The sequence below is a fragment of the Canis lupus genome, chromosome 11 (genome assembly GCF_011100685.1).
Source record: "Canis lupus familiaris isolate Mischka breed German Shepherd chromosome 11, alternate assembly UU_Cfam_GSD_1.0, whole genome shotgun sequence".
Lineage (NCBI taxonomy): Eukaryota > Metazoa > Chordata > Mammalia > Carnivora > Canidae > Canis > Canis lupus.
Window position 1 is genome coordinate 37,812,435 of NC_049232.1, and position 14,310 is coordinate 37,826,744.

The following is a 14,310-nucleotide window of genomic DNA, read 5'->3' on the forward strand; positions in this document are numbered from 1 at the left end:
TTCTATTTGATTTCCAATTTGGAAGATGAGAATTGTTTGCTCTTTTCTAATCTTCCCATTTTCTCACATCCTTTCCTTCCCTCATTACCAATATGTTTATGGCATAATTTCTGTTAGATTAATATTCAGCATATATGTTTTATGCTCTTGTAGACTTGTACAGAGCTGAGACATACAGAATGATATGATTATATTTCCTTTCTTGTACAACATTTTTGTTTTTCCTGGAGTTAATAATTTTTTAATTTTTCATTTTCTTCACTTTTTGTGTACCATTCACTAATTCTTCCCAAACCTTCTGCCATGCACATGAATTTTCTCTCATTACATTGAAACATGTCAGGTATTTATTGTCTTTGAGATATCTCTATACTGCATTCTAGATTGGTTATTGTCTTAGTTTGAGTTCCCCCAGAAGGAATCCATGAGGCAAGGATTTGAGCACAAGTGGTTGATTTGGGAAGTGATTCCAGGAAACCTCAAGGGAAGTAGGTTAGAGGGGAAACCAATGAGGAGAGAATTATAAAGCAAGGTATATTGGTGGATAACTCTACCCTGATCTCATGGGGGATTATGCTGAACTTATAGCTCCCTTGTCGTCGTGGCTTCTTGTGCTAAATGTACCTGGTTATGATGTGTAATATCAGCTACAGTTGCCCTCAGAGTATGATAATACAATGACGATCTTGAGATCTCTTTTTGTCATCATTTTTATGTCTTTTGTTACATTGGACGCTTTTTTTTTTAGATCCTATACTTGTCCCTTTTCTTGATTTACACCTTCATTTTGGTGGAATGCCCCTTTAGTTTAGGAAGAAAAATCATCAGAAACCTTCCCTGTGTGTTTGAAAATGTCATTATTCTATCTTCATGCTTCATTTAATAATTTGAATATAGAATTATATATTATTTTCTCTAAGAAATTTGGAGTCATTGAACAAGTGTTTTCTGAGGAAATTTCTCATGTTGTTCATGATATTCTTATGTTCAGTGACCTTCTAATCCTTGATATTTGTGTATAACCTGTTTTTTCCTCTCTGAAAGATTTTAGGAACTTCTCTTTGTTCCCAGTGAAATTTCATAGTAATGGTCCTCCATGTGGACCTGTTTATCCATTGTACTGGGCATTGAGTGGATCCTTTCATTTTGGAAATGCACATTCATCAGTTCTGAGAAATTTTCTTCAACTTCTAAAAAGAATTTCTTCCTCTTCTATGTGTTTTCTTTTTGGAACTTTTCATTATATTCAGCCACCAGATCTCCTGTACTAATCTTGATTTTATGCTTGCTTTCTGATTTTCTACCTCTTTTTAAAACTCTATCCAACTTTTGGGGGCCTCTGCCTCAATTTTATGCTTCTAATGGCCTTCTAATTTTAAATTTTACTTAAATTCATATATCAAATTAACTTATACTTTAATTTCTAAGAGTTATTCTTTTTTTGATTTCATGTACAAAGTGTCTTAGACACATGAGAACATTAATGATAGTTTTTTTTCCCCTCCTTGAACTGTTTGTTTCCTAAAATGCCTAGTTTTGGCTTTGTCATGTTATAAGCCTTTTTCAAAATCTAGTGACAGTCTCTTTTTCCACTTAAGTGTAGGGCAGTAAAACTGTGTGGGGGTTAGTGGAGGCTTATAAACTGTAATGCATTCTTTCTAGAGCGATCAGCCTGGAGTTGTTGTATTCGGTGCTTATAGCTATCAGTGCCTGTAGGTCTCTTCTGGATTGATTGTATTCCCCAAAAAAGAATCTTCTAGTCCCCTACCTTCTGGGGACTGGGGCAGCTAACCTAGCTGCCACTTCTCTGGGGGACAAGTAGGGGAAGTGGGTGCAAGAATCTCACAGTTCACTATGTGGGCTGGCCCTAATGGCCTGTTTTTAATATGGAATCCCACCTTAAGCAGGGTGGGTTATCTACTCTTCTCTCCTAAAAAATCTTTTCTTTTCAACAAAAGAAGTTTTCTAGTTCCCATTCTTTGTTATGCTTCAAAAGACTAATGGGCACATGAGCCAGAGAACATGAGCAGATTCTACTTAGGGAAACCATTGCCATGATATTCTACTAGTTTTCAAGATAATCTGTTCGTTCATTTATTCTTCCTTCATTGGACATGTGCTAAAATCCATTGTGTGTACAACTTTATGCTAACCCTGTTTGGGATATGCACAGATCAGTATGCCAGGGCCCTGCTCTCCTGGTCCAGGGGAGGGGTTGCTATGGGCACAACTTGAGTTAGGATAGCAAAGCTGGAACAGTAAAGGGAGGGGTGTAGCCTGAGAGACTATCAAAATTTCTGAGAAAAGTAAAGCTGTAGAAAGGAAAAGAAGATAGTTTGAAGGAGAAGAGACCAAATTATATGAATTCTAATGTCTAAAATATCTATTTTACAGGCTTATTCTGTTTCTTAAAATACAGCTTTAAAAAAATCATTTAAAAACAATTCCATTACACTTTAAGATGATGAATTCAGAGGTCTGATGATTGTTTTCAAGAGCACAGAAGTTTTACTAAGATTCTCAATCAATATTTAATGAGTTTGTGAATGAATTTAAAAGCCAGCCTCTTCATTATATAAAGAATAATATGTGGATTAATAGACGTTTTAGATTATTTGAAGAAATAGATAAACTAATAGGTATGGTTTTCTTGCCCCTTCTCATGAAAATGTAGAATATATCCAAGATGTTCTCAAATAATTAGTTGAAGAATAAAGCTTTCTATAATTAACCAGCATTGAAAATGATGGCAGTGAAAGTCAGCCACAGTATAGTAAGCCATTCCAATTACTTCTGGTAATTACTTACCACAAGATGACTTTTAATAGAATCAAGATATAAGCACAGATCAATACCAACTTCTGTAAAAAGAAGTAAGTCTTTAGAGTGTAAAATAGCCAAAACAAGATTGAAAGGGGTTAACCACCATGTGTGTTTTCAGTACTCTGTATTTCTGTGGTGTCTAGTTAACTTCTTTCCTTCTATTCCTTCTGTAATTATTACTGCTTCAGGTTTGCTTAATTCACTTTTATTTGTGCCTTTCTTAGTTCTTTTCTGTGCTCCCCCAGAACCTTGCGCAAATTAGCTATCATTGCATTTATGTTTGTTGCCACTGTCTATTTATCTGATATTTCACTATACTATGAGCACACTGAGAAAGGGACTGTGTATTTCTTGGATCTCTGATAGGTATTATTTTAGAAAAGGCTTTGAAAATATGCTCTCATAATATTCCCTCAAAAATATGTGACCATGTGGCCTTTTCAATATTTGAGGTTTAACATGTATTATATATACTTTTCTCTAAAAAGCAGAGTAAAGAAAATGTGAATTATATATGTTTCTTCAGTTACCACCAGGCTTTGCATATACTGTTAGCCCAGAGAACTGCTACTCACTATGTGATTCTGAGCTTGAAGACATTTACCTCCAGAACTCTCCTTTGCAATGCCCCGTGCCCACAGACTGGGATGGGCTATACCTTCTGTAACTTGCTATATATAATCCCCCAGCATAGCTCTGAGTTTATCTACTTCACTCTGCTTTTAAAATAGTTGCCACCCTTAGTTCACTGTGAACATCCTGAAGGCAGCACCATAGCTGCCTTGTTCATTATATCTCTGGAGCAGGGCTGGAAGGGGTCCTCTCATGATAACTTTCCTCATCTCCAGTTTCAATCTTGGAAACCCAAATTTAAATAAAGGTCTGTTTGTGATGTTTGGAAATGTTAAATTACTGTGTTGTACATCTGAAACTGATATAACACTGTATGTTAACTAACTGACCTAAATTAAAAACACACAAAACAGGGATACCTGGGTGGCTCAGTGGTTGAGTGTCTTTGGCCCAGGGCATGATAATGGAGTCCCAGGATTAAGTCCCACATTGGACTCCCTGCATGGAGCCTGCTTCTCTCTCTGCCTGTGTATCTGCCTCTCTCTCTCTCCCTCTCTCTCTCTCTCGTCTCTCATGAATAAATAAATAAAATCTTTAAGAAACAACAAGAAAAACCCCACACAAAACAAAATATAAAGAGTATTTTAAGCCCCCAAATCCCACCTTGCCTCAGCTCAATCGATAGCTGCTGTGTTTATTTTACCCTAGCATATATCTGGGGTTTTATTTTCTAGAGATGTCACTGCACTGAAGGATACCAGGCATATACCCTAGCCCTAACCCTAATCCTCCCCTTAACCCCAATCCTAAAATTGAGGTTACCTAACCCCTAGCCCCTAACCTAACTCGTAACACTAACCCTCTGCAGGATACCAGGCACATGTCCTCACCCTGGCCCTAACTCTAACTCTAGATAAGAGGAAAAAGAAAAATGAAGGGGTGTGTGTGTATATATATGCAATAGAATATTATTGAGCCATAAAAAAGAATGAAATCTTACCATTTGCAGTGACGTGTATGAAGCTAGAGTATTATGCAAAGCAAAATAAGTCAGAGAAAGACAAATACCACGTGATTTCACTCCTATGTGGAATTTAAGAAACAAAACAAATGAGCAAAGTGGGGGAAATAAGAAACAGATTCTTAACTATAGAGAACTGATGGTTACCGGAGGGGCAGGGATTAGGAGGGTGGAGGGATGGGTGAAGTAGGTATTGGGGATTAAGGAGGACACTTCTGATGAGCACCAGGTATTACAGGAAACAGTTGAATCACTATATTGTATACTTGAAACTAATATAACACTAGTTAACTAACTGGAATTTAAAACTTAAAAAAAAAAAAGCCTATTTGAAACAAATGTTCAAGATTAAAATATCAGCCACTGGATGCTGGAACTGCCTTTGGCTGTGATTCTGTCAGGGTTTCCATGCCGGTGGGGTCCTGGGCACAGCCCTAGCTGATGTACAATACCAACCCTAATAATGAACCGGAGGAAACCTAGTATCTGAGCACCAAGAAGATCTCCTTCATGGTGTTAGAAAAACCTTTCTTCCATTAAAACTAAAATTGCTTTCTAGACATCTCCTTTTTAAAAAACAAATGGAGACGCCTGAGTGGCTCAGCGATTGAGCATCTGCCTTTGGCTCAGGGTGTGATCCTAGAGTCCTTGGATCGAGTCCCACATCATGGTTCCTGGGTGTAGCCTGCTTCTCCCTCTGCCTGTGTCTCTGCCTCTCTCTCTCTCTCTCTCTCTGTCTCTCATGAATAAATAAATCTTTTTTTAAAAAATAAATAGAAAACAAATGCAAAAAAGAAATTGAAGTGCTGTCTCTGTGGTGATAAAATTAATTCTCAGAAGCCATTATGTGCTAAGAAGTGACTAAGCCTTTTTAATGAACACAGTATTTCTGTTCTTCGGGGGTCTGTTTACCATCAGAATCTCAGTTGAGCAGTGATTTTGATAATAGGAGTGCAAGTGAAACTTGCCATAGGGCTCACATTGCAAGAATTAACAAGTTCCACTTCTGTCCATAGAATTCCTAGAATTGATATATAAAACTGGAATCCTAAGACGTGGAGAATATGTAATGCAGTAGTTCTCCAAATGCTTTCCACAGAGGTAATGCTAGGGCCACTGCACTAAAGAGAGAACCAAAAAGGTACACAGGAAGATGGGGAAGAGCACGGGAAGGTGGGATCTCCTGCCAGGGGAGCTTTGCCTTTTCTCTTAATTCCTCATAAGATATTGAGAGAAAGGGCACGTTTAGTGATTTTAAGAGACCAACCTCCACATTCTATAGCTGAAGACATCGAAGCTAGGAAGGTGAAGATGTAATTATCTCTTCCTGAGCTGGTTTATGAACTGGTTAGAACCCGACTCTCCATCTAGCTCTGTCTCTACTGTCTTGCATTGCCTGCTGTGAAAGTGTTCACTCTCTTTGCCTCCAGCTTCCAGAGCTAAACTCAGCATGATCAACACCATGTCGAAAATCCGCGGCCAGGAGAAAGGACCAGGCTATCCGCAGGCAGAAGCACTGTTGGCAGAGGCCATGCTCAAGTTCGGAAGAGAGCTTGGAGATGATTGCAACTTTGGTAATGAGTGCTTTCTCACACTTCAGTTCTTTCATTTGTCCATAGAGATTTCATGCCAGTGAGACACTCCACAGGAGATTACTCAAACTGTTTTATATTTTGATTCTCAATTTTATTGTTTTAGATACATGGGCCAAAAATTTATCTTCAGAGTCATTTCATCATTTTTAGTGTGATTTGTCATAGGAGTTTTGTTTCTTTTCTTTTCCCCTGATGCAATACCAGTCTTTACGGTAGCCGGTGGACATTTCCAGATGCCTGGAAACTTACTGTGCAGTGTGTCTGGCCTAATTAAGTGTTGGGGCAGAGGGAACAGTCAGGGTGATGTGACGCCCTGTCCCATGAGCTTTCTCTTAGATCTCTGCCTTTGTGTGTATGATCCCCAGTTCTCCTGCCTCCAGTGCATTCCTTCAGTCCTCTCTCTGACACTCAGTCACTATACTAAAGACCTTTGTTTTTACTCCTTCGTGATGAGAGGTCTCAGATAATGACCACCCTTCCTGTTTGAATACTGGTATTTGCTTCTACAAATGCATTGGCCTTAAACACATTTCCTATTAGGGAAAGCGAGTACTGGCAAGGGAGGGCAGGGAGCTTCCCCAATTGCCTTTTAAAGGAAAAGCAAAAATTTATGTTCAGTTGCTTAATAAGGGATACCATCCCCCTGGTAGTTATACTATATGAACTGTCTTCAGTGGAAAATACACTGTTTTCTGGAAGGCATTCTATATCACCTGTCCTCTTGGCTGTTCTTCACAAGACCAGCAGTAGTCCCCGGATTCTCACTTGTGGTGGCCCTAGAACTACAAATACATTTCACCTTTGTGCTTTAACATGCAAGAGACTCATTCTTCCCTTTCAGGCCCAGCACTTGGTGAGGTGGGGGAGGCCATGCGAGAGCTCTCAGAGGTGAAAGACTCTCTGGACATGGAAGTGAAGCAGAACTTCATTGACCCCCTTCAGAACCTTCATGACAAAGATTTGAGAGAGATTCAGGTATTTGCACTGGTCCTTTGGGAAGTCAGCGGTTTGTACAGATGGAGGTGCCATTTTTCCCTCAGAAAATATTTTCTTAAGCTTATCTTGTGCAATGAGGTTTGAATTGCAAAACAACCAACAAGATAAATTGAGAGAAACCAGAAATGCAATACTTTTGCCCCACTATTATGACTGTGCCTCTTATGAATATTATTACATTTGACTTCTCTACATTCAGTTTCAGACTATCAAGCTTTTTTTTCTTCATAAAAATAGTATCTTTCCCTGATACTGTGCAATTTTATTAATTATGGCTTTCAGGGCTGATTTCACCCTCTGAAATGCTAGCTGTTTCAGTTGTTAGCTTAGGTAAATAGTTATACTATCACTCTATAAACATATGTTTTCATATTTTTATAATAATTGTTAGGACTGAATAAGAATAACCAACTATTCTTTTTCTAAAACATGTAGAGCTGTTCCAAATAAAGTTCATCTGGCTTTATCTCCAACTAGGTGTGTAATGTTTTCTCATTCATTCCTTCAACAAGATCTCCTAGAGATCCCCTAGATCTCTTTATTCTAGCATGAGTCTCCACCCTATCCCTTGCTCAAGATTGAAGTAGTAAGTGACAGACTCACTGTAAATCTGCAATATTAACCCTGGCTTGAATACTCTACCCTACAGCTGACTGCAAATTCAGATGTGTTACAAGACTATCCCATCCATGGAACAAACATTTAACTTGGGTCAAGACATGGATAGGAGGCAGAGTGTACAGTGAGACGGAAGGTCTAGGATATTTTTCTTCCTCTTTTCCTTTTCATTTCTTCACCACTCCCAACTCTGTTTTCATTTCTTTCCATACACACCCAAGATTGGGGAAATCTAGTGTTTCCTCCCATTCGTTAGTAATGGAATACTGCAGCCCTTAGTAATAAGATAATTTGTAGCTTTGGGAAACTACTTTCCTGCTTTGTGGCTAGAGGTTTTGGACAGAGAGGCTGTGTGGCCAGGCAGTGAGGAGGATACAAGAGGGACTGAAGACCACTGTGGGGTATTAGATCCTGTATAAATGTCCCTTCTGAGTTCCACTTTTCCAAGTTCCATCATCTACCCACTGAGAGACTCAATCTTTTCAGTGATTCCCTGAAAGCTGCATTAGTCAATAAGGGTAAGTGTTAAGATAGAGATTCCTAGACCCTGGCCCTGGACATTTCAGTACAGGTGATCAGTAATCCGTATTTCTGATAAGCAACTTAGGTAATTCTCACAGACTAGTTTCCTCAAAAATAATACTTTGCAGTGTTAGTGTCTAGGACTCAAAAAGCAAGAATGCCAGTCTTTCCCACCTCTTTTTAAGGAAAGAATTTTCCCCCTACCTTCTCCTGAGACATCATTTCTCTTGAAGATGGGAATTTGTGGGTTCTCTGTAGCAGTATTTTCCAAACGTGGGTAGCCATATGCACACATTCCCAGCTTCTGTCACGGGATGGAAAGACATGTTCTAGTTTGTGTTTGGCCCAGCAAGGGTAGAAAATAAAGGGCACTGGTAATTCCCACAATTTCTTTCTTGCTTTTATTTTTTTTTTGGGGGGGGGGGTTGCTTTTAATTATTTTTAAAGATGCTTCTCCACATTTAGTCTTTGGAAGCATTTGCCTCACTGATGCAGGTTTATTTATTTTCTGGTGATGTGATATTTTAGAACTTAGCCTGTCTTATTTTGGAAGCTAATAGGCATGCTGGAAAAGTGAGCTATAAATAAGCCTCTTCCATGAACCCTTTTAAAGCATATTCCTGCCCTTGACTTTTTTAGCATCATCTAAAGAAATTGGAGGGTCGACGCCTGGACTTTGATTATAAGAAGAAACGACAAGGCAAGATTCCAGATGAAGAGCTCCGTCAGGCTCTGGAGAAATTTGATGAATCTAAAGAAATTGCTGAGTCAAGCATGTTCAATCTCTTGGAGATGGATGTGAGTGACTTCTGTGGTTTCAAATTTAATCTTGCCATTTGAGGCTCAAGATTATATTAAAGGATTATGTAATTTAAAATGTTTATATCTTATTGTGAGAACTTTGGTAGATAGCTATTTCTTTAAAATAAAATTAAATTCTAAAGTAGATCAAGAAGTGGTATGTTTTTTTCCCCTGTGTTTCCATGGTTTGATTTAATTAAATATTTCTCTACTAATGATCTTAAAGAATTACCAATAGTCAGAAGATGAAGAATGTTTCTGGTGATCCATATAAAAGTTCAGTTGCTTAAAGTACTTTGTCAAAATATAGGTCAGACTGATTTCAGATTATAAAAAAATATCACCTAAAATACATTTAGAATTGAGGGTTCAGTGTAGGTTAAGGTGTTCTATATTTTGAAGTAAAGGTGATACTTTCTTTCAAAAACTAATTTCAACTGAGATTGATAATTATAGCATAAGTACTGTATTGGGCATAGATAATGTAGTTTAAAAGCTGCTTGTATATTTCCAGTACATTATTATTAATAATAATTTTAGGGAAGACAGAGGGGCAGAGGGAGAAAGAAAGAGAAAGAGAAACTTAAGCAGGCTCCATGCCCAGTGTGGAGTCCAGCATGAGGCTCGATCTCATGACCCCGAGTTTATGACCTGAGCCAAAATCAAGAGTCTGATGCTTAACTGACTGAGCCACCCAGGCACCCCCTCTAGTGTGCTAAATTATCATTTGTGGCTTTAGAAGTTATATTCTTTTGAGTTATTTCAGCATCATAGTCATGAGAACTTCTGACCACTCATGTAATAAAGTCTGCTAACTGGTTTTGAAGTTCTTGCTCAGTCACACCTCTGGCCCTATCAGTTGATGACCACCTTCTTCCAAGGTGTTTACAGAGCCTTTATGTGCTTATCACTTAACTGCTTTGCACTGACAGGGAAGATCTGTTGGATGTATCTGGACTTTCCCACCACCTAGAGACTATAGGTTTGTGTTTAGGTAGAACAACTGGTATCCCACCTACCTACTGAAGAGGAATGCTATAGGCACCAGAGATGACCTGAATCACAGTGCTCCTTGCCTACAAATAGGGCCCCATTCCACCCCCAAAACTCATGGGACAGCATTGCCTTTGCCGACGTGGAGGACAATATTCAGTGAGATAACAACCTAAGACACAAAATGAAGAGTAACTAAGGATACCTAGAAGACTAGAACTGAAATGAACCCAGTATGTCACTTGACCGAACCCCTTTACATTACAGATGAGGCTGAGTGGGGACAAAAGATTTTCCATGCTATCAAACTGCCTCCATGCTGCCTGAAGTGAAAAATCAATATTCACTTCTTTATTAACAACACTAATATATTGACAGCATGGAAAGCATAGGGAGCAAAGACTCCTTTGGTCAGTATCCCTTTTTTCCTATAAGAAATCAATAAAATTAGCCAAATCCTACCTGGAAATTTGTAGCCAAGAATGAGATTGTTCAGTGAGAGGTGTGTGATCTTTAGAAGGATTCCTGATAATGTGGCTTCTCCTCATGGTACTGGCATTTTCAAGCATATGGATGCTTTTTATCCTTAACTGGTGTGGAATCTACAAAATCAAGCTCTGAGCTGTGCATCAGGGGAAGCTCTGTCATATGTGTTGGGGCAGTAGTAGTTGCCTAAGGATGGTGACCTGGTAACTAAGGTGTGATTCCCCCCTATTGGCCTGCAGATCGAACAGGTGAGCCAACTGTCTGCGCTTGTCCAAGCCCAGCTGGAGTACCACAAGCAGGCCGTCCAGATCCTGCAGCAAGTCACCGTCAGACTGGAAGAAAGGTATTTCAGTTCCTGTATTTTATATTCCTATTTTCTTCCTCTGGAATTATGGGTAAAGAAACAGAAATAACAGCAAATTTGAAGAAAAACTTCTGCCAAAATTCCTGCTGACCCTACATTGGCACCTTGTGGATTGTTTGTTTTGATGTTATTGTGTCTTGTGCTTTGTTTTACATTGTTCCATGGAATTTATTCTTGTGTTTATGAGAGTTCAGTACTTGGATTGTGTGTTGGCTGCCACAGATTGGGAAACTAGGATGCTACCAAGGATAATGCATGTGATTTACTGAGCAGATATTCTCTGTAGGCACTGAAGGCTTACCATCATCAGTCATCTAACAGTCCTATAAACTAAGTATGATTAGCCTTACCTACAGGTGGAAAGGCCCAGCGAGATAAAGTAACTAGCCTCAGGTCACACAGTGGTACAACTGGGGTTTGCCAGGCAAGCATAGCCTATTTGAAAGCCAGTTATCTTTTCACACCATTTCCCTGAATGGTGAGCAGGTCCTCCAGCATCAGAGAGACAGCTTTCCTATGCCTGTTCCTCCTCCTCAGAAGCACCCTGCAGCCGGGCATAGATGTGTTCCTTGTGATTAGGCCTCCCCATAGTTGCAGGCCACTGCCTGACACCTGTAGGCAGAGGCCCTACACTGTAGTACATGTCACTTTGTGCATCTTTGGTCGATGCACCCTTGTGGGAATGTGTGTCCCACTCTGAAGCTTCTAGAAAGATTTAAACCATGCACTTCAACATACTAAAGAGATATTATTATTTGCCTTTATGACATCTGTTGAGCAAAAAAGGCCATTTTCTCTTTTTCCTCTGAAACATGTTAAAAGTCCGTATCATTCTGTAATCACCATATTTTAACCTCTCCCCATCCTTGCAAATCTGCTGGACACTCTACTTCATGAACATGAGACTGTGAATGGTAGTTGGAGTGCGTGGAGTACATTAGTTGGCCATACCTTTCCACTTTCCTCCTATCTTCCCTCATTTCTTTCCCACTTCTTGCATCTTAAACTGCTCACTGTTCTCAGGACACATGATATTTCCTCCTTCCAGACCTTCTCAAGCTCTTAAACTCTTTCTTCTGGAAAGAACTGTTCATCTGGAAATGACTCTAAGCTGTCTTTTCTCCCTCTCCATAGGCCTTTCTGTGGGCAGGTAGACTCCTCCCCACTCCCCATCTCCATCCCCATGTCCCCGTAGCATTCTGTGTGTCTCCATAACAACACTCACCACGGTTTATGGTTTACGATCCTCAGTTTACCTTCTGTCTCCCTTCCAACTATAAGCTGCTTGAGGGCAAGAATGGTGTCGTATGCGTCTTCATGTTCAAGAGTGCACATTTGCAAAGTGAGCTCTGAATAAATAAGGAAGAGGTGAGGGATGGAGACAGGATGAAGAGGGCAAGGATCTGACCACAGAGGGACATCACAGAAATGTAGAGACATACACAGAGAAGGTGGCTTTGCATTAGGAGCTTTCCTGGATGTTAATTGCTTTTCTGTTTGCTTCTTAATTGGCTCCATGCTCCTATTCCCCCCTTCCTTGTCTTTTTAACACAGAATAAGACAAGCTTCATCTCAACCTAGAAGGGAATATCAGCCTAAACCGCGAATGAGCCTGGAGTTTACAACTGGAGACAGTACTCAGCCCAATGGGGGCCTCTCCCACACGGGCACACCCAAACCTGCAGGTAAGTTGCTGAGACCTGCAGACCCCATTACACAGGCTGTGGGCACATGCCGTCGATACTTTTCCAGAAATTCTAGGTGCAGCCTGGCTGGCTGCACAAGAAACTATACAGTGATACATTTCTTACAGGATGGTTTTGTCATGTAGAAGCTCTTTTAAAGCACTCCATCCTTATTTTCCCATTGATCATTTCTTTGCCTCCTTTTCCCCCTTCTCTCCTCTAGAAATGTCCCTTTTTCTCTCACCATTATCAGCACCCATTAACCTTCTAAGTAACACAATTGATTTTGACCTCTCTTTGTGGTTTTAATTTACCATAGGTGTCAGGGGTGTCATCTTTCTTTTCTGTTTCCCCTGTGTTCCAGCCTGCTTGAGGGTGAATGCCCTGGCAGGGTGTGCCCACATGCACTCACATATAACCCATAGACAGCAACTCCAGGAACATATCAAACTGGATTTCTTAAGTCACTGGAGCCTATGGGTGACTGTACGTATAGACAATATATTTTGAATATCAACATCAGCTAGCTTTCCCTCCTTCCTCCACCTTCAACCAGTTCACTGTACCCTGGCAACTGAGGTTGGTATAGTAAAAGCTAAAATTTATTTTCTATCAATATCAATAATATTGATGTATACCCAATAATATGTTTTTTTAGTTGACACCATTGCTCTCTACCCCGTATAATACAGATTAAGGAAAAGCTTGTGCTTGAGACATTTTCAACCTTAACAATTTGTTTGGTTGAAGAAGTGGAAACTGTCTTACACTGGGCATGGACTTCAAAGAAATAAGAGTGTCTCCTATTTTCCCTGTGACCCACTGCTTGATGTTTGTAGTAGGAAATGTTTTATGAAATGCTCTCTGGAGACCAGGAAATAAAATCGTGAGCTCTGTGGTGGTAGTTGGCACTCTCCACCCTTTGTGTTCACCTAACTAGTTGCTTGAAGCTGCCCAGGGTAGGGTATAATCAGCAGTGGCTCTTACAAGTTAGCTGGCTCCGAGGACTAATCATGTAAATTGGGATTAGTTTGCTTCTCCCTATTCAGAAACCAACCACATATTTTACTCTTCTTTTGGAGACTTGGTCATTTTCTGCTTTCTTAAAGTAAAAAAAGAAAATAGATTTTAATTTAAAGTCATCAGACATGGGGGCAATATGTACTTGTCTGAGTTTACATGCCCATGTGGATGCATGCTTTATTAAATATAGATGGTCATTTAAAATAGATCACTTTTAAGATACAATTCCATTCCTCATTATCTTACTGAAGGCAGAGCGTGTTATTTTTGTGTGCCAGAACTCCCATGTACTCATCCTTATATATGCAACAGTTTACAAAGAGTAAGTTATATAATTTTTACGTAATTTCACTTGATAGCCACAATAGTATTACGGCGTAGATCCTATTAGTTATAATGCTAGGCAAAGAAACTTGAAAGGGAAGTACCTTGTATAAAGTCACCCAGAGTATGAACTCGAACCCAGTGTCTTATATTGTTTTGTTTTCACCACATTACAGCAGTTTTCCAGAGGCTGGAGTCTTTACTTTTGAAAAATGAGGACGCACAGTTATTCTGAGGTTGCTAATAAGCATTGTCCATGTAATGAACCTGACTCTTTCACATGTACAGAGATTTTAAAATGCTAACATTGAAAGCATTCTGACCATGTTCTAGTAACCTAAATTCCATCAAAATTCCTTAAGTCACTGGGTCTCCCATCTCTGGACATTGTCAGGAAGGCAAACCTTGGTGGACTGTGTTGCATGTGTCACCAGCATAGATGAGGCCGTTATTCATACTGGAAATGGAAGCACATATCCAGCCACT

The 14,310-nt window shown here is 39.6% G+C and overlaps 1 protein-coding gene across 2 annotated transcripts in view; it reads left to right on the plus strand.

Moving 5' to 3' along the window:
• The window catches only part of SH3GL2 (SH3 domain containing GRB2 like 2, endophilin A1), a 218,945-nt gene that overhangs the window by 198,489 nt on the left and 6,146 nt on the right, over positions 1-14,310 (plus strand). For both annotated transcript variants that reach the window (XM_038552481.1, XM_038552480.1), the window contains exons 4-8: positions 5,848-5,991; positions 6,854-6,987; positions 8,788-8,946; positions 10,668-10,771; positions 12,347-12,477. In XM_038552481.1, the coding sequence (XP_038408409.1) occupies positions 5,848-5,991; positions 6,854-6,987; positions 8,788-8,946; positions 10,668-10,771; positions 12,347-12,477 (672 nt within the window). The remainder of the gene's footprint in view (positions 1-5,847; positions 5,992-6,853; positions 6,988-8,787; positions 8,947-10,667; positions 10,772-12,346; positions 12,478-14,310) is intronic.